The 26,619-nt window shown below is 36.6% G+C and overlaps 3 protein-coding genes across 3 annotated transcripts in view; 2 read left to right on the forward strand and 1 right to left on the reverse strand.

Moving 5' to 3' along the window:
• Positions 1-4,906, forward strand: pabpn1l (PABPN1 like, cytoplasmic). The gene is made up of 7 exons (XM_055216718.2): positions 1-155; positions 1,303-1,396; positions 2,104-2,171; positions 2,253-2,359; positions 2,427-2,514; positions 2,818-2,948; positions 4,607-4,906. The coding sequence occupies exons 2-7, from the start codon at positions 1,330-1,332 to the stop codon at positions 4,644-4,646; spliced, it is 501 nt and encodes a 166-aa protein (XP_055072693.1). The 5' UTR covers positions 1-155; positions 1,303-1,329; the 3' UTR covers positions 4,647-4,906.
• Positions 4,771-8,020, reverse strand: trappc2l (trafficking protein particle complex subunit 2L). The gene is made up of 5 exons (XM_055216728.2): positions 7,864-8,020; positions 6,902-7,074; positions 5,416-5,503; positions 5,141-5,220; positions 4,771-5,057 (listed from the first exon to the last, which is right to left on the reverse strand). Exons 1-5 carry the CDS (start codon positions 7,927-7,929, stop codon positions 5,012-5,014), a joined length of 453 nt encoding a protein of 150 aa, XP_055072703.2. The 5' UTR covers positions 7,930-8,020; the 3' UTR covers positions 4,771-5,011.
• Positions 8,021-8,067: 47 nt separating this feature from the next.
• Positions 8,068-26,619, forward strand: part of galns (galactosamine (N-acetyl)-6-sulfatase) — a 34,655-nt gene continuing 16,103 nt past the window's right edge. The window contains exons 1-9 of the mRNA XM_055216573.2: positions 8,068-8,302; positions 8,787-8,910; positions 11,118-11,192; positions 11,334-11,436; positions 11,643-11,786; positions 12,865-12,931; positions 13,048-13,175; positions 18,199-18,338; positions 18,476-18,579. Of these exons, the coding sequence (XP_055072548.2) occupies positions 8,198-8,302; positions 8,787-8,910; positions 11,118-11,192; positions 11,334-11,436; positions 11,643-11,786; positions 12,865-12,931; positions 13,048-13,175; positions 18,199-18,338; positions 18,476-18,579 (990 nt within the window). The 5' untranslated portion in view covers positions 8,068-8,197. The remainder of the gene's footprint in view (positions 8,303-8,786; positions 8,911-11,117; positions 11,193-11,333; positions 11,437-11,642; positions 11,787-12,864; positions 12,932-13,047; positions 13,176-18,198; positions 18,339-18,475; positions 18,580-26,619) is intronic.

The raw sequence follows: 26,619 nt of genomic DNA on the forward strand, positions 1-26,619 counted from the left end.
TTCTCCCTGCAGTTATGCATAGTTTTGGTTGGTAAGTTCACACCTGACTTAACTGCACTCACCATCCGCTCATTAGTTGAGTCAGGTGTGATAGTTTAGCGCTGACACAGGACAAACTTCAGGACTGATGTTGAAAATCTGCGTGGACACAACAGGTAACTTACAGTATTAACTGGGTTGTATGAAATACTTATCTGTTTATAACGTTTTTCATAATCCGTTGTTAGTAATAACGATCTGGTAAAAATGTAGTCTTTTTAAGAGATTCAGGGATAAATTCGTATAGCTGTGAAAAACAAACATTCGGCTTTGGAAGCACGTAAACTAGCGAAAACAAATTGCTTACATTAGCCTCATTAAATGTCTTACAACTTGTTTAATATCTCTCTCCTTCACTTACACCCAGACACATTGTTTGCCTTTAGATTAAGTGTAACTCACTAAAAAACTAATTTAATATTTTTCTGTCAGTCTTGTTGTAAATAAATCGCATAACTCACCTTCACAGAAGTTGCAGACTGCGCATGCGCACACTGAGCGCCGTTTTACGGGATTTTTTTTAGTAAATCGAGTTGTTGTTTTTTTTTATTTAAAATGTAGATAATTATCACAATCGTGATAATCGAAACCGATTTGGTCTTTAAACTCGTTTTAAATTAACTTAAAAAAATTAATTGAATACAAATTTTAATTTCTAAATTCACGTGTGTGAATCTTGAAACAAGATCAAGTCGATACTTTATAATAAAAATAAGCAGTTGCTTTGGATTGACAATTATATATGCACAAACATATTTAAAATTGCATGAAACTGTTTAAATTAATGTAATGTATGTTAAAATAACACCCTACTAAACTGCTAAAACCAGCATAAGCTGGTGAGCTGGTTTTAGCTGGTCTCCCAGTTTGGTATTAGCTGGTCTCTAGCTGTGTTTTGGTCACTTTTTAAGATGGACTTGCTGAACCACCAGCTTGGCCAGGCTGGGAGGACCAGCTTTAACCAGCTACATTCACCTTAAACCAGTAAAAACCTTAGCTAATGGCAAATTTTAATTTTGGGGTAATGGTTTAAAATAACATTATAAATATTTAAGATACTAATATTCTATGTAGTGTCTTATTTAATGAGATTTTTGGTCAAATCTTGCATAAATCAAAACTTGTAGCTTTATATTAAGTGACGTATATCATACTGCAGGACATTGATGAAACCCCTTGAAATTTTACATCAGCTATCCACACACATGCTTTGTTCCACATAAATGAGTTATGTTTGTGTGGAAAATGATCTTGTTCCTTCAGGAGCTGGATGCAATTCAAACTCGTGTGATGGAAATGGAGGAAGACACAGTGCAATCTGAGGAAGAGAGACCGTTCCCCTACAGCCCTCAGGCAGGTGAGAAGACAGCTGGGCCGCACCTGAGCCCCATCTGCTGGGCCACGGTGTCTCATCTCTGCCCAATGAGCTGTGTCCCAGAAGGGCTGCCCTGAAGCCTGGGGTGGAGCTTTAGTTAAGGACATATCCACTTGCGCAGGAATGTTTCGTAGATAAACGGAATTCCTAAAAGATCGTTTTGCAGACGTCTGATGTGCTTTTTTGGCATATATAACATGCACGAAAGTGTCGTGTCTCATTACATCACATTCTGATGTTTACTGTTCCAAAATGTAAAATGTAGTTTAGCTTGTGGTTTCACTTTATGCATACTCTGTATTTGTCAGGGTATGATTAATTATCTGTCAGTTTGTTTAAACGCATGAGACGTTTCCAGGAAAAATAAAGACTGGAAATTGCACAGATAAAAATTACTGTTCATTTATCAAACACGGACATGTTAAATGTGAAGAATACAGTCTAAAGAAAAAAGTAAAAGATTTTTATTTGGCGGATAGAAAGGTTCATGAAGTCCTTGAATCCTAAGTTAAAAACAAACATAAATTGCTTGAAATTATTTATTGTTCGACTCCAAACCTTATAGCTACTTATATGACAACTTTCCCGTGTGACAACTTGCCCCAGTCCCCCTATGTTGTTTACTCAGTTTTCTATTCAAAACTATAAAAATGTTAAAAAATAATCTCGCATCCTCCACCTTCCCCCAGACTATTTCTTCAGTATGACCCATGAAGAAAGAATCGATGCTGACCGAAGATCTATCTATGTGGGGAACGTAAGCGTACCTTCTTTAGACATCTTGCAGTTATGGCGTTCATTATTTTGAAGAACTGCAAGCAGTTTTTGTGGCTAACAGGTGGATTATGGAGCGACTGCAGATGAACTGGAGATGTACTTCAATGGCTGCGGACTTATCAACAGAGTTACAATACCGTATAACAAATTCACCGGCCATCCTAAAGGGTATGTACACATAAGTCTTGAAAATACATGTGTAAGTATTTATCTGAGTATATTTCACACCCTGTAGTTTTGCCTACATTGAGTTCTCAGATAGGGATTCTGCACGGACCGCCATGTCTTTCGATGAAACACTATTCAGAGGACGCATCATTAAGGTGAGAGGCAAACGTTTGCAATATCCTATAACAAAAAGACATATTTATGCCCTTAGCTTTTTGGATGACAGTACTGTATTTCTTACTGGCACTAATGGTGAGCATTAATAAAAATTTGCTCTTTGTCTAACTTCTTTCTCTTACAAATGTTTGATGCTGGCCTCCACAGCCTCTAATTAGAGACACATTTTAAAGTTGATGTGCACTTTGGTTTGTGGTCTGAACATAACCCTTCACCGAAGAAGAATATATTATATATTATATTCTATATATATTAGGCCAAGATTTTTGTGCATCATACAGGTCTTGCCAAAAAGAACAAACGTTCCAGGTTTCAGGACTACAGACAGGTACTTGCGAGGAGGCTGGACCAGAGGACGTGGTTTCCGGCCCTCGAGATTTTACAGCCCCTTCAGAGGCTGCAACTTCATTAGGTCAGTTTATACAGTATAAAGGTTAGAGGTTTTTTTATTTTTATTTATTTATTATAGGGCTGTCAAAAATTAATCGCATATAAAATAAAAGTTTATATATAAAAACTATATAATATAATATATAAATACAAAAATTTCGTATTTTAAATGTATTTATTTATTTAGATTTTAAAATATATTTTATTTTGTATATAAGTTTTAAAATATTTTTTAAATTTTTATTTTGAATGCGATTAATCATGATTAATCTTTTGACAGCCCTAATTTATTTATATGTATGCCTATTATTTAACCACAGTGGAATAATATAATGTACATTATCCACAAAAAGTGCAACTGTAATTCATTACTTGAGAAAAAATATTTTTGTCTTGTTTTCAGTATACAAATATCTAAAAATTCTTGAATCAAGATGCATTTCTTGATGAGCAAAATGACCAAAGAAAATAAGTTGTGCTTAAAACAAGTTAAAAAAATGCCAATGGGGTAAGAAAAAAAATCTTGAAATAAGTTTACTTTTTTCTTAAACACTTAATACATTTTAATAAAAATTCATGAAAAACTTTCTTACCCAATTGGCAGTTTTTTTGTGCTTGTTTTAAAGACAAATTCACTTCAATTTTATTTAATTTTTTGTCTCAAAACTACTTATTTTCTTAGGTAATTTTGCTCATCAAGAATATGCATCTTGATTTAAGAATTTTTAGATATTTGTACTAAAATCAAGACAAAAATACTTAAGTTTTTGCAGTGTGAAAATTGCTTGCATTGAAACAAATTGCAAACCTAAATGCTTGTGTAATGAAAGTGGTGCTGTACAGTCATACAAGAAATTAAGTAAAAATCTAACACTTTTGCCTCTATAGAGTACCGCATGGATGACGTATTTTTGTAGGCCAACCTTGAAGTTTGCGGGACACTTGTTCCCTCGACAAAAAGCCTATTAATTTTTTTCCCATAGACTTTTGGATTATCGCAAGACTTTTGGATTATCGCAAAAAACTCTGTTTAACAAAAGTTTGACAATTGTCCAACAAGACAATCTTCACAAATAAACCTAACTTTTATGATTTTTGAAGTCTAAATTAGTTTACTAAAAATTAAAAGCTAACATTAGACTACACGTCTACTACTCCAGCTATTTCTTGATATCAATGTCATCATCACCAAGCTTCCGACAGCCCTATCAAAGTTTAGTAAACACATTTATGTTCCCTGAAAAGGAAATACTCTGTGGATGAATCTTTGTTTGCCTACAAAAATGTGTCATCCCTGTGGCACTCTTTAAATCAATCATTTTTGGTTTTAAAGGGATAGTTCACCAAAAAATGACAATTGTCATCATTTTCTCACCCTTATGTGTTATTTAATACTGTAACAGCTTTTTGATTCTGTTGAACACAAAAGAAAATATTTTGAGAAATGATGGTAACCACACAATTGACCATTCCCATTGACTTCTATAGTAGGAAAATACTATTGAAATCAATGGGTACCATCAACTGTGTCTAAATAAAATATCATCTTTTGTGTTTAACAAAATAAAGACATTCATAAAGATATTTCATAACATAATGGTGACTAGATGACAGAATTTAAATTTTTTGGGTGAACAATCCCTTTTAATGTCATGTTTAATGCTGTTCTTTTTGCTTTAGGGAAGACGGAAGAGCTGATCCTTGGATTGATTCTTTTTGATATTAAAAATACAATAGTTTATTTTCCTCCATTATCTCCGAAGCACTTCTTTGTGCTAACTATTGGTTTTTTGGTAGTTCTCAGATATTTTGTCCACCTTAAGTATGATACTACAAGACAAGGATGAGACTTATATTCTTTCTGTACAGTTTATTTCTTTACAATATTGTGCCTGTGGGAGGCTATGAGATGTCTTGACAATTTCAGTACTTTTGTTTTTCAATGCTTAGAATGTAAATAAAATCTATATTAGCAAGTCATTTTACGAAACACAAATGAAAATGTTTAATATATAAATATTACACACATGCAAATCCAATACTAAATAGACACAATGATTTAGTTTTATATACAGTAGTGTGCCATCAGCAGGCCTGCACCATCATAGCCGAAACGATGCCATCAAAAGCCCTAGAGACAAAGACAAAATGATATTAAGAGGATCAGTGGGTACACAGAGTAAACACAATACATATTTACCCAAAAGCACTTACTTTGATTGAATTGGATCACCGGGATTGTAGAATGGGTTACACATTACATCAGTGAATGAATTGTGCAACTTTCTAAACATCTGAGGAGGGAAAACAGACCATGAGCGGTCACAAATCTCCGTAATGTTAACGATATAAAGTGGGCTCCAAAAGTCTGAATCCCCACTGATATCTGAAATTCAAAATCTAATGTAAACTGATGTGGTCATCGGCTTTTGGACCCCACTGTATCTCTACACACTTATGGTTTCATATACAATAGTTGTGTAACTCACACTTCTAATTTCGTTGTCTCTCAAAGATGTGTTGGATGAATCGACCACAATTACAAACTTGACCTTGGAGTTTGTCACATAACCATATCTGTCATTCCTGTTAAGACGCATACATATCATGCTTGACATGAATTTATCATGCAATAAAACATCAAACCAATCGGGGTTAGATAATTAGTATTCAGCTGACAGGGATGGTACGTATATCATACGAACACAACATATACAAAACGGAAAAATACTGAAAAGCCCACAGGTAGATTTGTGAACTGGCACAGCTGTCAATGCCAACCAGACATTAGGTCTCATTCACTAATAATTGCATACATTTTTCGTATTTGTACGCACACTTGAACTTCTCACGTTAACTTTCTGCCTAATTCACAACGATTAGCACATGAATTTGTTTTTACGTTAGTAAATTTGGAGTGTCCTACATGCACAAGGTTGGCAATTTGCCTAAAACGTGCCCAATCTAGCTCCATATAAGAGATTTTTGCAGCACTGGTCCACAGAAAATTTTAGAGCAGTTTGTCACCAAAGCAAAAGAGCTAGAAATGAAATCCATGATCATATTTATTAATGTAATATTTTGTTTTGCTTTGCTTTTTTTATTTGAGAGGTTTTTCTTTCATTGGAGAAAGCTAGTGCTTTGTGTCCACCGGAATAACAATAAAGTATTGGATGCGATAACAAAAACATATTAATATGACATTTAATTATTATGACAAAGATGCACATGTATCTAAAATAAAACAGATAGGAGATCAAGTAATTGACGTTTAGACTTCTCATTACATTTACATAACCATTACTTTGGTATTAAGGAGACACTTTCATATAGAGATTTAAAAAGTGAGAAAAGAAAGTGACAAGATTTCTCATTTCGTGCATTTTCTTTATATGTGTAGAAAAAATAAGTAGTCTATAATAATGTATAATATCCTTTATATGGGTGGTCTCCAACAGGGTGGTCCGCCAAAGCACATTCTATTAAAAGCCTCAATTTTAATATTTATTACATATTTTATTTTAGCTTGGCTTCTTTTTTGCATGTTTACATGTTTAACAATTACAAAAACATATCAAAAAGTAAAGAAATCAAGTAAAACAAAAGTTTTGAGTATACTGCATCAAAAATGTAGTCTTCCAGATTGTTTTGTCTATTGTGGTAGCCCTTGCTCACAAAAAGGTTGGAGAACCCTGCTCTTTATAATAATAATAATGTAAATATTATATCAACTTTATTATATACATTATAATTATAGCCTAGTTTTTTATTATAGCGTACGTGAGGTATTTGTTCTTAAATTTTTTCATACATTTAGAAGACATTTTTATACAAAAGTTTTTGTTTATTCATGATTTGTTTGTGGAAATGTTTATTTGCATGCTTAACGAATAAGACCGATAATTATCAGTCGATGCAATTATTTCAAGTTAATATAAAAAAGATGATACATTGGTTGATCATTATTAAGGATACACTTTGTAGTCTTCTGTTGGATAGAGGAGTCCCAGATAAAGCTCCCTCTGGTCGGCCAAAGCTTTCCCCACACCGGAGATCTTCTCTTCCACAACATCCAGAGAAGTGTGCACTGTGTAGTGAAACTTCAGTTCACCCTGTGTTGGCACACTGCGTATGTATAGTGGATAATTCTGCAGAGATCAATAATATACTGTTAAAGGCGTAATGATATTTGAATAAACATCACATTACTTCGCCATATCGTTCAAGTGCAATTTGTTAAGTAATACATTTTAAATCATCTTTCCATGTGCCATAGACATTTTAATGGTTACTAGCCTCAAATCTACAACAATAGCTTTTCATATATTTAATAAGACATTCAATCCTTCAGGGAACTTTACCATAGTTGTGTGTGTTATAATAAGCCATTTGTAAACGAATGACATAGTTTACATAACTAAATACAGGAGATTACTCTGTTAACTATAGTGAAACAATAGTAAATTTGCTATTCTGGTAGAGCATTGTGTTAGAGGAGGGCAAAAAGTTTTGGGTTTGATTCCAGGCCAACACACATAAAAATAAAATTTGATAAAAGCGTGTAAATTTTGCGTAAATTTAAACTATGGTTAAGAAATAGTAAATAGTAAACAAACACACAATGCGTAATGTTTAGCGAAAAGATTAAGGCAATTCATGATCGGAAAAAAACAGAAGTGGACGGTACATAGCCTATTATAAATGTCAATTCAATTCAATTCTTGGCTTTACATTTATGTCTTATAGTGACGTGTACATGTATATTTACACTGCAAACAAGTCCTGATAGCGACATGCGACAGATACATTTAAAGATGAATAATTTCCTAAATATCCGGCGTCAGATATGATAAATCTGTGGTGTCGGGTTAAAATTGTGCTTTAGAAATATAAATAAAGGGGCCAACGTCACGTAAAAATAAAATATTTCCGCTTACCTCCTTCGCTATGACTGCTATGCACACCGCCATGATTACGCCAGTCACGTGATAGGCAGAAGTCATATGACTTCACGCGGAGCTGCGCAGACTGGTCGGCAAATGACATTGAAGTACCGCGAGAGCGGTGGTTTTAATTCGCGCTCGCGGTAATTTGATGTCATACGTAGAATGGTCTGCGCAGCGCCCCGTAAACTAAACAGCTTTTTCCTCATCCTCATTCTAACGACGGAAATCCTCGTGACTCGTGCAAACATACTTTGCCATGTTACTATCGAGTTTAGTATAAGAGTTGCAGAACAGGATGTGATTTTTGCCGCTCAGAGAGTTCATAATGGCTCTTCAGACCGTCATTTATCTCTTATGGACAGTAACGTTATGTGTGTGTCAGATTGCAGCAAACACGCAGCCAAACATCATTATCATGCTAATGGATGACGTAAGTCTTAAAAGAGCCTAACTGACCAATTAACTACAGAGCTATGCTAAAGAAACCAATGTGTTTTTTATTTGTATCTTTGTTTTTGTGTGTCAATGCAATTGTGTACATTTTTTGTTGAAATTTAGCTTAAAGTTCAGGTTTTCTGTATTGCACGTTACTGTACAGTTTTTGTCTGCTACCACAATTTCCATCATGGGACCTTATATACTGTACAAGATTGTAAATATATACAGTATGGCTGTTAACCAAGCATGGTGGCCAATATTTTAAGTCTATACTGTTTATATACAGTCTATACAGGCATCAAAACATGTTAATGTACAGGAGAAAAGTTAAGTAATGGTTAGAGATTATATTCATCCATAAATTACACACCCATCTGTTGAGTCTTCCACCTTCATTTCAATAAGTTCATCACATCAATACAATCTTTTAATCACACATGCATTGCTATAACATCCATCTGTGTTTCTATGTGCAGATGGGCTGGGGAGATCTCGGAGTATTTGGGGAGCCCTCTAAGGAAACTCCGAACTTGGATCTGATGGCTGCTCAAGGGATGCTATTTCCGAACTTCTACACAGCCAATCCTCTTTGTTCCCCCTGTATGTGCTGTTTTTGTGCTTGCCTGCATCTTCTGATGAGAATGGTTATGTCTGAAATTGAACCCAGACAGTAGATGACTCCAGGCTGGATCGGCACCGAAGTCAGCAGCTCCGGTGCGGATCCGGCCCGGAGTACTCTGCTGTCTGGGAAGACTTATATACATGTTCTTAGCATAGACGGTTCTTAGTCGTTAGTTTCAGGTCATTAATGTATTCATCCTTCTGAGAGAAGTTGCAAGAAAATATTCTTCAAGTCGTTTTAATTCCACGTGAGCACACGAGGCATGTGTCTGCATGATACTGAGAGCACGACTTATTATGCTAATAAGGATAATACCAACAGTATTGAAATATGCAAATGATGCATAATTTAGGAATTTTAATGGACTTGCTGTGCAGAACAGATCATTAGTCCTCTTTTCGATTCTAATTAATTTTTAAGCAAATAGGGCTTAATCAATTGTTCATCTCAAATGTGTGAGATGAAGACCCTTGGAGCAGCTCTCACTGGCGTACCTGCTCCTGTAGAGAGATTTTATTATACAGACTTTAATTAAAACTTTAATCATAAAGTAGATAAAGGAGAATGTCCTGATTATAATATCCAGGATGAGCTCTCTTTATATCCAGTTGTCTTGTTTCTTTCTCTTTCTCTTTGAAATTAAGTCTTAAATACAATGTGATTAAATTTAAATTTCAGCCAATGCATAAGTGTTGTGGGTAAGGATCTCGTGTTTTTTATTCGATTTTGAAACTTACTCTGCAAGAGCCAACAAATTGTTGAATAGATTTGATTAATTCTTTACACTGCAAAAAATCACTTTCTTAGTATTTTTGTCTTGCTTTTATTACAATATCTAGAAATTCTTAAATCAAGATGTATTTTCTTGATGAGCAAAATGACCTAAAAAAAAAGTCTAGTTTTTAGACAAACAAATATTCAATTTAAGTGAATTTGTGCTTAAAACAAGCAAAAAATAAAATAAATCTGCCAATGCCACATTTTCTTGAATTATTCTGGAAATAAGTGTTTAAGAATAAAGTTCAAGATTTTGAATTTTTAAAAAAAATAATTTTTTATTATTTTTTTGCTGGTTTTAAACGCAAATTTACTTAAATTGTATATTTTTTGTCTATATGAGTTTCTTTAGTCTGTTGAACACAAAAGAAGATATTTTGATAAATGATGGCCAACACCTTGACGGTACCCATTGACTTCCATAGGAAAAACAACTGAGTCAACTTGCTATTTTGCATATACTGATTAAAATGAGCCTAAACATGTTGCTAACAATTTTTTTGGTTCTTTGGTCCAACAATTTTACATTTAGGGTTTTGAAAGATCCCATCATGCATTGTGGCACGTTAATTTCAGTGGTTATTTTTTTTAAATATTACTGTTTTAGTGTTGCTTTTTTCTGCTTTCCTTTATTATTCCAGTAATCCATTTCAAAAATATTTTTAACATAAAATTGTAGTTTCCAAATGAAAGAAATTAATATGTTGGCACCATGGATGCATAACGAATTATAGCAGAATAAAAGTTTTTGTTTACATATATGTGTGTGTGAATTGTGTATAATAACTTTGTATAGATAAATGCACACACATGCATGTATAATTTTAAGAAAACTATATATTTATATATAAAGTATGTATATTTATATATAATATAAATTATACATAAATATACAAATGTATATACACGTAAACATTTCTTAAATATATACATGCATGTGTGTGCATTTATCTATACAAAGTTATTATACATATAGAATATATGATGTAAACAAAAACTTTTATTCTGCTATGGATTAATCGCGATTAATCGTTATGCATCCCTGGTTGGCAAAGTTATTTGTTTACAATTATTTACAGCTTCAGATTTGAAGATTTTTACAATCATGGGAAACATTTCAGTCAGGTGATGTAAAACTTTTGAGCCGTAGTGTGAAACAATTAAATAATCGCCAAAAGCCTCAATTACGGCTGTATAGAATTTACCATGCAGCTGCTTCACATAAAGTTATAAAACATTTCAAAACTTCAATGTAAAGTCGATTAATTGCAAATAAAAACCGCAATAACATCGAGGTGAATAATCGACAATTCAGATTTTTTTTGTCATAATCACGCAGCCATATAATTTATATGAATTAATAAATACTGCTTTTACTTATACTATATAATGTGTTTGTATTTTACAGCCAGGGCAGCGTTGCTTACCGGTAGACTTCCTGTGCGAAATGGATTCTACACCACCAATGGTCACGCTAGAAACGGTATGATCATAAACCATTAACCTCTTTCACCAGCACTCCATCACTCTTATCAGTTTATCTGCTCTTATGGCCTTTTGCGGTGTGCTACAATAATGCCTCTCTCTCTCTCTCTCTCTCTCTCTCTCTCTCTCTCTCTCGCAGCATACACACCACAGGAAATAGTTGGAGGAATATCTCCGAATGAGATCCTGCTTCCAGAACTGCTGAAGAAGAACGCTTATGTCAGCAAGATCATCGGCAAGTGGTAAGGTGTCACATCAACATCAGTTATCACGATATAAGTCTACTGCATACTGCATATATACTATGTACTTATTACTATTATTTTAAATGGAATCTGACAGAAATATACTACCAAGTTTTTGTACACGTTTAATTAAAAGTGGTGTCCTTTTATCATCCCATACTGTATTTACAGTAAATGCTTCATAGCCTTTTCTCTAATCTCAGGCACCTTGGTCATAGAAGTGAACATCTTCCTTTGAAACATGGCTTTGATGAATGGTTCGGTTCACCCAACTGCCATTTTGGCCCTTACAATGACAGCGTACGTCCCAACATGCCCGTCTACAACAACTCTGAAATGCAAGGAAGGTGAGCTACACATGTAATGCACGTGTTAACTTTACCCAGACATCACCATCACTGTTCAACACTGTTTAATAAACCAACCCTACATACATGAATGATACCTTCAAGGGACATTTCACGTTTTTTGAAAATATGCTCATTTTCCAGCTTCCCTAGAGTTAAACATTTGATTCTTACCATTTTGGAATCCATTCAGCTGATCTCCGTGTCTGGCACTAGCACTTTTTAGCATAGCTTAGCATAATCCATTGAATCTGATTAGACCATTAGCATCACACTAAAAAATAACCAAAGAGAGTTTCGATATTTTTCCTATTTAAAACTTGACTCTTTTGTAGTTACATCGTGTACATCGTTACATTATGTCCAAACAAATGTGGATTTTGCATAAAACGTGCCCTTTAATGTTTACCGTAAATGTTACGTGGTCTCTCATTTATAAGTTGCTTTTTGTAAGTTCGCCGTCTTTGCAGCAAGGCAAGAAGTTACAAAAAGTTAAATTTAGTTATGAACAAAGGCAAACAGTAGTAATATTTAATAGTATTGCCTACAAAATATCAGGCTAATAGATATCTGTTAATGGAGGGAACCAGTCTTGGACTTCTTATCCAGCGCTTGGTTCAGCTCCAATTAATTCATGACTTTTTATGTTTGTACTAGCTGTGACGTAGTATCTCATTTGCTGCCCATTTGTTTCCTCCAAAACAGCCATATGTGCATTCTGGGTCATTGGCTTTGGCGATAGGGCTAGTTTTGCGCTTAGCAGTGGGTTTAATCAGCATGCTACGTTTGAGCCTAGCCAGACAAACACAAAGACACCCAAGAGATGACAGGTTGTGTTTGCGACACCTGGAACAGTCAAAGCATACGCGAGCCGTCACTACAGCTCCACGCCTCGGCACGTTCGCAAAATCTTCTGAGACGCAATCTCGCAATTTACCTCTTCAAACTCACTTCGTAATCACACCCCCGGGCAGCACTCGGTTTAAGAAGCTAGTCGATTGAATCAAAACCCACATGGGGTTGAAATGAGAGTTTTATTAGATCTACAGTGAAGCAAGATAATCTGTGTGTTTTGCAGGTATTACGAGGAGTTTAAAATCAACTTGAAAACAGGTGAATCCAACCTCACACAAATGTATTTGAAGGTAAGTTATCCGCTTCATTGGCTTGATTGTTTTGTTTTTGTATGGATCGTTGCTGTTGACGTTGACAGGTGCATCATGGGAGGTACATCATTGCTTTTGATTCCATCTGTCTTCAGGAAGGTCTGGACTTCATCACACGGCAGGCAGCAGCAAAGCAGCCTTTCTTTCTCTACTGGGCTCCAGATGCAACCCATGTACCCGTCTACGCCTCGAAACTCTTCCTGGGAAAGAGCCAGAGAGGGCGGTAAGGACGCATTACTATTGCTATATACTAGGGATGCACCGATATGTTGGCCTATAATCTGTATCGGCTATCGTATATCATCCGATTATTTAAAAACAACCGATGATCATGGCAGATTATATACTGACAAATCAATAGAGGCAGAACGTATCAGAACTCATACTGTATGATTATTTTAAATTAGGTGACTATAGCTGCATTTCCACTAAAGATTTGCGCAAAACTATTGCGAAATGATGGCGTTTTCATTAACCAATTTTTTGCGACAAAAGTGTAATTTTGTTGTTTTGCGTAGAGTGACAATAAGTATTTCCAAAAAACAGGAGTGTGTTCGATTTCATACGGCACCGGTTAAAGTGCCCATATTATGACTGCTTTTCCACAAGTTAAATAGGTGTATGAGTTCCATAAAACATAAAAGTTGTTTGCTCGAAATAGCTTGTAGGAAAAGATTGTTACCCATCTCTAGGAGCCTCTGTTTCAGTGCATTTCAGATTGTGCTGTTTTGAGCTAGTCATTACATATTTATGAGCTGCTGCTCCTTTGATCACGCCCCACTACTAACGTCATGTGCGCGTGCTCAGTGGTATCGTGAGCAGTACAGACCATACTGTGTTATTTTTATATATTATTATTAACGGTTTATGTTGCCAACAGACAAATCAAGTAGAAAAGTATCACTTGTAAGTAAATTCCATGAGAAGAAACTCATGACACACAATGATTCCAGAGTCAATTGTGATGATGTAGCAGTCTCAACAATACACTCGTTTTCCCTGGACAATGCTAACATATTCCCGTTATAAAACATTTTCAAACGCATTATTTTCACAAATGACAGAAATTTAGACCCGGCGGGGGATGTATACTGCTCGTGGGCCGCGTGCTAATTGCTAGAAGCTAGCGGGAGGTCCGGACCGTATCTTGGGAAAGTGATAGAGACTCGGGGGTACGTTAGCCTCGTCAGAAAAGCCGGGTCGGTAAGGCTCGGTCTCGGTTAGTTTGGCAAAACACTTTTAGTTTGGCTAAGCACTATTACTTAGTTCATGTAGAATTGTAAAATAAAGCCGTTAAATATTTTTTTTTAACTTTCGAAACCACGCTGCAAACTATCTAGCCTGCAAATAAATATCTATAGCCTACTGTATAGTAATGTTATTCACATTACTACTATACATTTAAAAGGTATAATTTACGGGATTAGCATCAATGTATAGTCTCTGTTTTGAGATACAGATGCTCTAGCATCATAAATGTAGTTTGTGACTGAAGATGACAACATGCAAAATATAACGTGACTTCTTACCTTTTGTTTTGATATATCGATCACGAATCGAATCAAGTCTGTTTCAGATGTGTGAATATTCCATAAAAGTCCAAAAAAAACATAGTCTGTTGTTTACATCAGATTTCACATGAACGTCTTATCGCCTACAATCTGATGACTATTTGCGTCGTAACACACTGTATATTAGATTAAAATAAACACCCGTTAAAACTTTTTTTATTAAAGTAGGCGGGAGTATAATCCATAATATCCAAATAGCGCTGTTATTTCCGTGAGACATGATAACAGCATAGAGGGTATCAGCGAAGTGACTGCTCTGTGCTCTCTAGCTACCTGGCTAGTTACGTCACAACAGCGCTGAGTTTGAACTCGTGCAATCTGAGACTCAAGGCAGAGGACATTCAGAAACCTGTATCTCACTCAAAACAGCATGGATGGATTTTTTTCCAAGTTTGTATGCGTGTGGGAGCATCAGAGACACAAAATAACACCCCAAAACACAGAAAAAGTGAGTTTTTCATAATATGGGCACTTTAATATTGGAGACACATTGTACCGGGTCTCTTAAATAAGGCTAACTAGAGTTGATATAGGACCACAAGTGAGTCCAGTTATAAGTTTTAGCCACATTTTTTCATCTGTATGTGCCATCGGTTCCCAATTTTTTAGAGCAGAAATGAGATGTTGATTTTCCATTTCTGTGGCAAACGGTCTTAGGGCTTCATTGATAGTCTTGTCTGCAAGTTTTTAGTATTCCACTCAGTGCTTCGAAATACTGGGGCTTTACTAAGCATACGTTTCTTCAGAATGCTAAATGAGCTTTGCATTGACAGAGGAATAGATAAAGGCTGAGGGGTATTAGGCAGGTGCTGCCAATGGAGAGATTTACCCTGACGTGCCACATCTTACAGTTTTATATCCAGTGCACATCTTACTGAGGCATCTATCTGCTTCTATACAGTACATCACACACATCTGTTACATTACAGCGTTTATACAAGTGCGCTAATTTGACAGATTTGTGTTTGTTTGGTGTATACTTCAGTGGTTCTGCACAATGTTTGGTACTTGTGTTAAAATGTCTGTAAATAAATAAGTAAAGAAGGATATTGTAGTATGAGAACGTTTTTACTGTTAGCTCTATCCCAACCAACATTTCTTTTTTTAAAGGTGCAGTGTATACTTTTTAAAAGGATCTCTTGACAGAAATGCAAAATAATATACAAAACTATATTATCAGGGGTGTATAAAGACCTTTTTATAATGAACTGTTATGTTTTTATTACCTTAAAATGAGACGTTTTTATCTAGATCCCCTTACATGGAAGTCGCCATTTTGTGCCGCCATGTTTCTACAGAAGCCCTTAACGGACAAACTTTTTTCTAAGTTGTGTCTGACGATGACATGTTTGTCCGGTGGCGGCTTCTGCTCCTGGCAGTGTTACCCATACATTTATTTGTTTGTGTGCGCCACAAAATCAACAATGGTCGCAACATTTACATTTTTATTTTCATTTAAAACGGCTTCATTTATTGTTGTGAGTGCTCGGTGGTGCCTCTCTTGTGCACGCGCGCTCTCTCTCTCTCTCTCTCTGTGCGTGAAGCCCCTAGACAGCGCCTCTCATACATGACACTGAGTGAAAGAATTACAAGTTGGATGTGTTTTCCATGCAGATTCCTCTGTGTACTTGCATTTTCACGTAAACGTCAGATGTTACTGAAAGAGAAGACGACTGATTCGAGTTTATCATGAAAGGTTAGCACTGTTTTCTCACACACACTGGTTCTCTATGTGCTTGTGCGCGAGCTCTCTCTCTCCAATGCCCGCGCATGCCTTCTGTAGTAACTCTGTATAATGGCAATTTTGTAATTTGCGCTGAATTGTCTGCGATGTCTCGTTTATAAATCAAGATTTTAGTAACTTAGTAGTTAAAGTAACAGCTGGTTGGATTAAACACAAGGTTATTGGGTCATGTTTAGTCACTATTTTAATAGTCTTTGGGGTGGTTTCCTGGACAGAGATTAGCTTAAGCCAGAACTAGACCTTAGTTTTATTAGGAAATATAATTAGTTTAAACAAACATGCCTTACTAAAAACATGCATTTTGAGGACAAACTAAAGGCACTGATGTATTTAAAGATATGTCAGTGCAAGATGTTTTCAGTTTGGACAGCTCTTATATTTATTTTAGTCTAGGACTAGTCTAATCCCTGTCTGGGAAAACGCCACTATATGTCTGACAACAGAACAGATAATATGTGAAAATAGCATTCAGTTGTGTTAAAATGCTAATTTCAGACCTTATTAATGTACAACTTTGTTCTTTTTTATAAATGTTTGCAATTTCTTTATTGTTTATTAGATTTTTCCCACCTTTTTGCTGTCCTGAAAAATAATCTGATCTTTGCCTCAAAAACTGTAATGTGATCCGAACTGTGAGGTTTTTTTATTCAGTTTTTTTATTCGTCACACACCCCTAGTAAAGTTAGTACACAGTGATAGCCATAAATGCAATTGTACTAATAATTGGCATAATAATTTGTTTCGGTGTTTCGTTTTTTCGGCCTTGGTTTCCTGTTTTCGGTTTCGGCCAAGAATTTTCATTTCGGTGCATCCCTACCTTTCAAATATGGTTAGGTTTCTTCAAAAAGACCAAATTTTGAACAAAAAGCTAAGATAATTGCATTTTTGTAAAGGACTTTAAATAGAAATCAGATTTGGAGCGATAATCAAGACATACGCTGAGTTTTTACTGTTTTTAGATCAGTGGATATCTAGTGGATAATAGTGAAAATGTGGATTGGCGTAAAAACTCGTCATTGGCAGGGAAGCGTTTTCGTTTAATGTACAAGATAACTTGTCAATGGCTGGGAAAGAGTTAATAGTTTTCGAATGCTAGTTATAAGGCTTGAACAATATACCGAAAGTGAAAACGTGCATATTGCAATGGTTTGCCATTTTTATTATTTTTTAGTTATGTATGGTCAAAGTTTAAGGTTGATGAAGATAGCAGAGAGATTGAAATACGAATGTTAAAGTCTCTGTGTGTATTTTTTTTACAAAAGAATGTAAAACATATATACTGGCTATTTATTTTTTTAGTTTTTAAGTATATTGCAGTTTAAATGGATTTAACAAACTTAAAACTACCATATTGCATATCAAATTTACTTTTATTCAGACAGTTATCACATTTATTCCAATATTGCCAGCCCCTTTCAGTCATACAGAGATCATTTCATCGTGAATAATTCTTCAGGATGTCAATGTTCCTTTGAGCCGTTTTGTAGTTGATTTGCATTTGCAGTCTTAATACAACAATCTGTTAACTGATGGTTTTCAATAAACTCTCATTATCTTTACTTTAGTAAATTAAACTAAAAATGTTTAAGAAACAGTTCTCAGTCATGTTACCCTCTTATGCTGTGTACACACCAAACGCAAAGCATCGCGTTCCTCCCTCTAGATTACTGGCTGGATTTAACTTCGGGTTGTGCAAATTTTATGCTTGAGTTAAATATATTTTCAACTAGCGTGAAGACGCGTTTGAGATGAATAGCACGTGTCTTCGCAGCAACCGCGCCACCCGATTTGCGTCATTCACATCACCCCACGCGAGTTTGTTGAATTTGCGTTTGGTGAGTACACCCCATTAGTTACATAGGCCACTAAACATCCATCTGGATTCATTTAGATGCTTTGGTGGTGGTGATAATATGCTGTGTGTCTTTTAGTTATGGTGACGCAGTGATGGAGCTGGACCACAGCGTCGGTCAGCTTCTGGCCCGATTGGTCAGTCTTGGTATCGATAACAACACTTTGGTGTTCTTCAGCTCAGATAATGGGGCAGCGGTGATGTCCGGACCTATGAAAAGTAACACCTTTTACACTTTAACTTGAAACATTAACACAACTAAGAGCTATGTCCTGTTCCAGTTTATTTTCAATTTCCAGTCTCAATCTGTAAGATGAAAGGTATGGTAAGTTTCTTTTCATTTTCATCATCCTCAGGTGGCAGTAATGGTCCATTTCTCTGTGGGAAGGAAACTACATTTGAAGGTGGCATGAGAGAACCGACCATTGCCTGGTGGCCTGGCAAGATCCCCGCTGGCACAGTAAGTATCAAATCAATCATGTCATCCACTTAATATACAGTATGTATGGAGTCATAACCTGTCATGCTGGACACAGTCTGATGTAGCAACAAAGGATACGTTGGATTAAGTGTATACCTTGTCATGCACTATAAGTTGCTTTGTATAAAACCAAATGCATAAATATAAATACAAATATTTCACATGGTTGGAACCGATGCCCCTGTTGTTACAGCTGCGTAACCAGCAACCTGGTTTGACTCCTGGCTATTTTTTCTCTATGTGCCAGTCCTATTCCTATTTCTCCGCCCTAAACTTTTTTATGCAATACTGTTCACATTAAATGTGCTGTGTGCAGATTTTAGCAGCTTCTAGTGGTGAGATTGTAAATTGCAACCAACAGCTCGGTCCACAGCTCACCCCTCCCTATCGAAACGCATAGAGAAGCAAGGTAGCATCACAGGACAAACACGTCATTATCTGGGTGATTCTCACAAAACCATTGAAACACCACGGCACTAATGATTTAAGCTTTAAAATGTGTAATATAGTAACATTAAAAAGCATCAGAATTAACACAATACTGTGTTCTACCTTGCACAATGTGTGATTTCAACATAAGAATTTATAATTGTAAATTTTATCTCATTTTCTGCTGAAATTCTCATTACCGCAATGTGTCCGGCTGTGTTTGAACATGCGTTATGTTGTAATTTAATCAAATTAACACAAAAATATTCTATAAAATAAATGGATGTTTTGCTAGACTACTTTAGATGACAGAAAAAATATTTACTGAATATTCATGTATAATAATAATGAAGAAAAATTTGGAAAATGATGTGTCCATGCCTGATGTTCTCATCCTCCGCAACACTTTTTGAGAACAGTTTAAGCACACATACAGAATTTTAATTAATTTTGATTTTGAGTGACCAAGCACATGGACCAGTTACTTCAAGATGGCTACCAGGAAAGATAATTTTTTTACAGTTAATTTGAAATATTGTCTGTCAGAATGCTTACACGACATTTTGATTATCATTACCGCAACTTGCTTATTAAATGTTAATTAAATTAATAGAAGCATAATACTTTGATTTTAAATGCATGTGCAGAATCTCCAAATTATGTTCTTTCAGGTTTGTCATGTCATTTTGAAAATATGTCAGTGTTGATGTTTTCTGACTGTTGCGGTAATGAGATTTTTTAGGACAATTTTTTTAAATTATGTTTCAAAAAGTGTTAAATGATAAGTAAAAGTTTTTAAATTAATGTTCCCATTTACTCCAGACTTTGTTTTTCAATGTCTGGTGGTAAAAAAAGTAAATTTAAGCAATTTTTACATTTTCATGCTTGACATTTTTAAAACCAAGTTTTCGTGAGAATCACCCATCTGAGACAACATAATGACAAAACACACTCTTGTCCATTTAGGGCTACTGTAGAAACATGACGGTGACTGCCATGTAAGGTGTATGTAGATAAAAACGTCTCATTCTAACCGTGGGTTTACACCAGCCGCGTTTGAGGCGTCAAAATCGTGTCTACCGCGCCTAGTTTGCCGTTTGAACAGTTTGAGTGTACTCGCTTCATTCGCACGTGAAATTCTAGGCATCGAGACATTCACGTGGAAAAGTCGCGTCATGGGAGGGGCTTCTGACTGCGCTCGCTTTCTGTAATCACGTCACTACTCAAGCAAGCACCTGATTGGTTAACGTAGTGCGTTTTTCTGCCAAAGTTAAAATTTTTCAACTCGCGCGTTTGCTGTGGCAACGCTCAATTCACGGCATTCACGCGAACTAGATGCGCGAATATGGCGAAATCGCGTCTTCCGAGCCACGATAAACGCCTCATTCGCGCCGCGAGACCTCCAGACATGCGTCAACGCGTTTTCACATTGACTTAACATTGAAATCACTCGCGCTTCACGCCTCTACCGCGGCTGGTGTAAACGCAGCATAAGGTAAAAAAAAAATACAGTTCATTATGTAATGTCTTTGTACCACTGATAATATAGTCATGTAGATTATATTGCATTTCTGTCAAGAGATCCTCAAGTTTAGATATTTGTTTTATCAAGAAACCTTTGGAAAAAATTATGAAAACAGAAGCGTTATCTTATTATTTTACCTTTAACATTATAAAAAATTTGGATTTGAGAAAGATTTGCTGTTTGTTAGGACAATCAGCAAATTGCTTACTAGCCATTTCTTCTTTAAAGAATAAATGTGTAATGGAATCCAAAAAGACTCGCATTCCTTATGATTCCCATCCCTCATCTTGCCATTCTGTAATGCACCTCTTTTCCCCCTCTAATATCTGTTTATATTTTTTGCGATGTTAGACGCCCCCTTTTCCTGATCCACGGAGGCTGCCACTCCACAAATGACTTTTAATTGTATTAGGGGCAGCTGTGACACAGGACTGCGGCGTGTGGGATTTTGAAGGAGGGAGCGCAGGATCGGAGTTAAGCCTGCCCCTGGCTCATATCTGAGGGGTGTGCACGGCCCTGATAGCGCGAGGGAGAGAGGGATTGGGAACGTCTTAAGCGGCTAATCTGTTTGTGTGTTTGCTGAGGATGGATTGAGCTGTAATGAGGGCTTCTGTATCTGAATATGCCAGGCGTGCCGGATAAAGGATAGAAAGGGAGACTGGAGCGGAGAGGAATGCTTGGGTATGTGGCTGGGATAGGAGCGTGTTTGCTGCCAGGTGTCTGGTCAGTGCCAGAACGCAGAACGAGTTGAAATAGCAGGTGTTTCACACTGTTAACGTTCGTCTTACGGCTGCAGGCCAGACTTTACCTGCCACGTATGTGGGGCTTGCGATACGGGTATCTGCTCTTCCATTCCTATTAATTGGGGTCATATCATGAAAAATCTCATGAACTCTATATAAATAAAAGTTCAGTGTGCTACAAAAAACTCTAACTTTCAGAACTTAAATCTTCTTGCACAAACTATAATTTAGAATACACTATCAGAAAAAGGTACAAAAGCTGTCACTGGGGCAAAACTTACACCTTTGTACCTAAAGGGTGCATATAAGGGTCTACTCACACTGTTGGCGATTTTCCATTGCATAGTACCCCACGGTTTGGTTTGGGTCAGGTCAGCTTACTTTTGGGGGCTTTTCCACTGGGTGCAGTATGTAGTACCCAATACTTTTTTTGTACCACTTCGGTTGGGGTTCCAAGCGACCAGAGCTGATACCAAAACGTGACGCAAAAACACTGTGGATCACTGATTGGTCTGAGAGAATCGTCACTACCAGTGTCATCGCTATAAGGTAAAAGATTAGCTTTATATTCGCGCTAGCTTGCGCTGTCTCGAGTAAACCTGTTGTCATCTGTGCTTTGCTGTAAGTTCCTAAACTCCCTTTTAACGATGAAAAACATCCCCAGGTTGTCAATCAGAAACACCATAACATTTTTTTCCAGACTTGCAGTTTGTGGCGGCACATTCGCGATGCGCACGTCCGCATATATGCTTAAATGCAACTTAAATGAGGTGTGTGATTTGCAACCTCACCACAAAATGCCGCTAAATTCTACACACTGCACCTTTAACTCTTTCAACGCCAACGTTTTTTTTTAAAGTTGCCAGCGCCAGCATTTTTTTAGGATTTTCACAAAAGTTTAAGCCTTCCAGAAAATGTTCTTAAAGGTGCAGTGTGTAAATTTTAGTGCCATCTAGTGGTGAGGTTGCGAAATTATAACCAATGGCTCAGTTAACTGCTCACCCATCGCTTTTAAAATGCATAGAGAAGCTACAGTAGTCACCACCAGACAAACATGTCATCTTCTGAGACAGCTTCGTAAAAAAAGTTTGTCTGTTAAGGGCTTCTGTAGAAACATGGCAGCACAAAATGGCAGCTTCCATGTGAGGGGACCCTCTGTTTGTAGATAAAAACATCTCATTTTAAGGTAATAAAAACCTAAAGGTTCATTATGAAAGGTCTTTATACACCCCTGATTATATAGTTTTGTATATTATTTTGCATTTCTGTCAAGAGATTCTTCTAAAAATTACACACTGCATCTTTAATAGCGGAAATACGGATTGCCGGAAAAACTCGTCATTGGCAGGAAAGTTTTTCCTCTTAATAGACCTTTTACGCACTTCCGCATTTTTCGACTGGAATACGTCAACAACGTGTATTACAACTTCCTGTTATCGTAGCAGCAGATACGAAAAATAGCAGAGTCTAAGAGTCGCATTTCTGTGGTGTTCAAGGCTGGCCCCACCAACAACAAAGCATATACCGGAATTGCGTTTACGCTTTGTTGACGTATTTCCGGTTTTTGCGTAAATGGTCTATTGACGATCGTCGATGGCGGCGAAAGACTTAAATAGTACATTTTAGGACTTTTGTAGCCTCTTATGGAACGGCTAAAATTCCACAAGGGGGCGTATTTGTTCCTCAGACGTTGCACAATAAACGTGACATTCGAATATATTCATTATAAATCGTTAAAAAAGTGAGATTCGAACGAATGTCGTTAGTGACCTAATTGTATACAGTATTTATATCGTAATTCGGTCAGAAACGTCAAGATTGTGAGATGAACAAATCGTTTTGGATTGAAAGTCTTGGATATTCCATTTCCTTGGACTTTTGGGGATTTATGAACAATTTGTTTTGGACGATTTCACCGAAGCGGATAAAGGGAAGATTTTGAAGGTAAGTAAATAACCTAAATCGGCGCCGCCCGGTTCAGGTAACTAACAACTAGATTACAGTTTTATGACTGCTATAAATCATATTATGCTTTGTGTGTGCGCTTAATGGAATCCCGAAAGTCTAAGCTTTCAAACTTTGTGCCGCATGACCGTATATTTTGAAGATTTAATGCTTCAAAGTTACAATGACGTTTATGCAGCCTCACGTGCAAGGGAGGGGCTGTGCCGTGTACGGCACAGTGTTCCTTATCAGGTTAAAGGGTACTGTCCCAGTAAAAGATTTGGTACATTGCTTGTAGATAAAGACCAAGAAATGAGTCAAAAATACCAAAATATTTTTGTATTCTGTTTTGTTTTATAAAGGATGGAAATAGTTGTGTAAACCATAGCTGTTTCTGTTTTGGCCTTGAAAACTTAACTAGCATTGCTAGTAAATCTCTGGGGATAAAGCATAAAATGATGAAATCTCCTTTCATAGGCATGATGCAATTTTTCTGTTCTTTTAATATGATGTGATCACTTGTCTTCTTTAATAACTTAAACATCCTGAAGGTTTTTGTTATATTTCTGGCAATGCAATAGTCATTATTTTCCATTATAATCTGGCAGTGAGTACTATAGTCTGATCCAAAGATTCGTTCATGTGCAGGAATGAAAAACAGAAATGATTCGAGGCAGATGAGCTGCGTCATCTTAATGTTCTCATTACAATTTTGCTTGTGTTTATCATTGTAGAGACACAGACAGAAACATTTTAAGCTGTTTCGTTGTATCATAAATCAGTTTTGTTTCAAGGCTAACAACACCAAGTATGATTTGTACAGATCTCTTCCACATCACATCCATATGTTTTTAGACATCTGATTAAAATAAGATTTTAAAGTCCCCCTGTAGTCGATAATTTTATCTCTTAAAACTCATCTTTGAGCATGAAAACAGCATATGTAAAAGTTTTTTTCAAGTGACTTATGCTTTAAAATAACTTGAATGTAATTCTACATCCTTTCCTCATTAAGTATAAGCAGATCTATGAATATGCTAATTAGCCCCCGCCTTTACTCAATTGCACCAGCTCGTACCATAGATATAAATGTACATAGATGCTGCATTCAAACCGATCTGATTTCTACACTTGCAAAATAGTCAATCCCGAAGATAGATTTGTAAAGCAAATTGAATTTATGTGCAGTACGTGCACAGATAACACAGAAATGTGCGAGACGAAGAAGAGAAAGTGGAAATTAATGAGATATAAAGAAGTATTCACTTCCTTTTTTCCAGCCTGTCGTTGTCTGCATTGGTTGGATAAGAGCAGCTGGTGGTTGCGGCTAGTTACCTTTATTAATTGTTCGCTTTGATTTCTGCTTTCCCGTGTGTATAAGTATGAATGCTGGATATGTCTGTGTGTGTGTGTGTTTGTGTGTGTGTGTGAAGCCACAGAATGAAGATAATGGAATGTACCGGCTGTCTGACTGGTGGAAGGGAATTCTGGGAGAATGAAGTAGGCGACGTGTGTGCGTGTGCACGGCAATGCCAGCTGCTCGGAGCTGATAGCGCTATCTGATTGTGAGCGTGCCGTCTCCCTCAAAGGGCCGCTCAGGAGAGAATAGAATGGAAGATCAAGGATGACAGCGAAAAAATGGCATTTTATCGGGAAATAGTTCAAAGTTTATAAATAAAATAAAGCTTTTTTTGCAGCAGGACTGGGGAGGACAGATAAAGCAGCTTTCTCTCTCTCTCTCACTCGCTTTGCTGTCCTTTCTCTTCTTCATTTACAGAGATGTTAGTGTGGTTTGTAATAAACCTGCGAGCACAGATTACAGCAAGAAGTGAAGCAGCGGTTCAGGCATCCCTGCTTACTGCAAATGTGTTACTGTTGGGTTTCATCCATGCTTCTGTATGCATGCAGTATGTTTATGTGTATTATAATGAGATGCAGATCGGTGTATCACAGCTTACTTTTTAGCAATCCAGTGTTAGACCAACATTTCGGCCGACGTTTAATCACTTTGATATTAATGCCAGCTTTACAAATGTTCATTCTCATTTGTTCAAAATCCTTTACAATAGATAATAAACTTTTTGTTTTCAGTTTTGAGTGTGTATGTAAACATACACTCATCATATTAATACTGTTTTTGACCCCCTTTTGCCTTCAAAACTGCCTTAATTCTAAGTGGCATTGATTCAACAAGGTGCTGAAAGCATTCTTTAGAAATGTTAGCCCATATTGATAGGATAGCATCTTGCAGTTGATGAAGATTTGTGGGATACACATCAAGGGCACGAAGCTCCCATTCCACCACATCCCAAAGACACTCTATTGGGTTGAGATCTGGTGACTATGGGGGCCATTTTAGTACAGTTAACTCATTGCCATATTCAAGAACCCAGTTTGAAATGATTCGAGCTTTGTGAAATAGTGCATTGTCCAACTGGAAGTAGCCATCAGAGGATGGGTACATGGTGGTCATAAAGCGATGGACATGGTCAGAAACAATGCTCAGGTAGACAGTGGAATTTAAACGATGCCCAATTGGCACTAAGGGGCATAAAGTGTGCCAAGAAAACATCCCCCACACCATTACACCACCACCATCAGCCTGCACAGTGGTAACAAGGCATGATAGATCCATGTTCTCATTCTGTTTACGCCAAATTCTGACTCTACCATCTGAATGTCTTAACAGAAATCGAGACTAATCAGACCAGGCAACATTTTTCCAGTCTTCAACTGTCCAATTTTGGTGAGCTCGTGCAAATGGTAGCCTCTTTTTCCTATTTGTATTGGAGATGAGTGGTACCCGGTGGGGTCTTTTGCTGTTGTAGCCCATCCACCTCAAGGTTGTGCGTGTTGTGGCTTCACAAATGCTTTGCTGCATACCTCGGTTGTAACGAGTGGTTATTTCAGTCAAAGTTGCTCTTCTATCAGCTTGAATCAGTCGGCCCATTCTCCTCTAACCTCTAGCATCAAAAATATTTTCCCTTTTCACACCATTCTTTGTAAACCCTAGTTGTGTGTGAAAATACCAGTAACTGAGCAGATTGTGAAATACTCAGACCGGCCCATCTGGAACCAACAAACATGCCAGGCTCAAAATTGCTTAAATCACCTTTCTTTCCCATTCTGACATTCAGTTTGGAGTTCAGGAGATTGTCTTGACCAGGACCACACCCCTAAATGCATTGAAACAACTGCCATGTGATTGGTTGATTAGATAATTGCAATAATGAGAAATTGAAGAGTGTGTGAAATGTGACTGGATACCAAAACCAGTCATAAGTTGCATGGGTAAATTTGAAGCAATAGCCAACAATACAATGTATGGGTCAACATTTGTGGATTTTATGCCAAAAATCAGGATATTAAGTAAATATT

This window comes from Misgurnus anguillicaudatus, chromosome 21 (genome assembly GCF_027580225.2).
Source record: "Misgurnus anguillicaudatus chromosome 21, ASM2758022v2, whole genome shotgun sequence".
Lineage (NCBI taxonomy): Eukaryota > Metazoa > Chordata > Actinopteri > Cypriniformes > Cobitidae > Misgurnus > Misgurnus anguillicaudatus.

Excerpts from the sequence above, each read along its gene's own strand:
- pabpn1l (XM_055216718.2), top strand. The coding sequence starts at position 1,330 with ATGGAAATGGAGGAAGACACAGTGCAATCTGAGGAAGAGAGACCGTTC. Across the intron at positions 1,397-2,103 it reads CCCCTACAGCCCTCAGGCAG|ACTATTTCTTCAGTATGACC; the intron begins GTGAGAAGACAG and ends ACCTTCCCCCAG. Across the intron at positions 2,360-2,426 it reads TTCACCGGCCATCCTAAAGG|TTTTGCCTACATTGAGTTCT; the intron begins GTATGTACACAT and ends CACACCCTGTAG.
- trappc2l (XM_055216728.2), bottom strand. The coding sequence starts at position 7,929 with ATGACTTCTGCCTATCACGTGACTGGCGTAATCATGGCGGTGTGCATA. Across the intron at positions 5,221-5,415 it reads GAGACAACGAAATTAGAAGT|ATGTTTAGAAAGTTGCACAA; the intron begins GTGAGTTACACA and ends TTCCCTCCTCAG. Across the intron at positions 5,058-5,140 it reads GGTGATCCAATTCAATCAAA|GGCTTTTGATGGCATCGTTT; the intron begins GTAAGTGCTTTT and ends CTTTGTCTCTAG.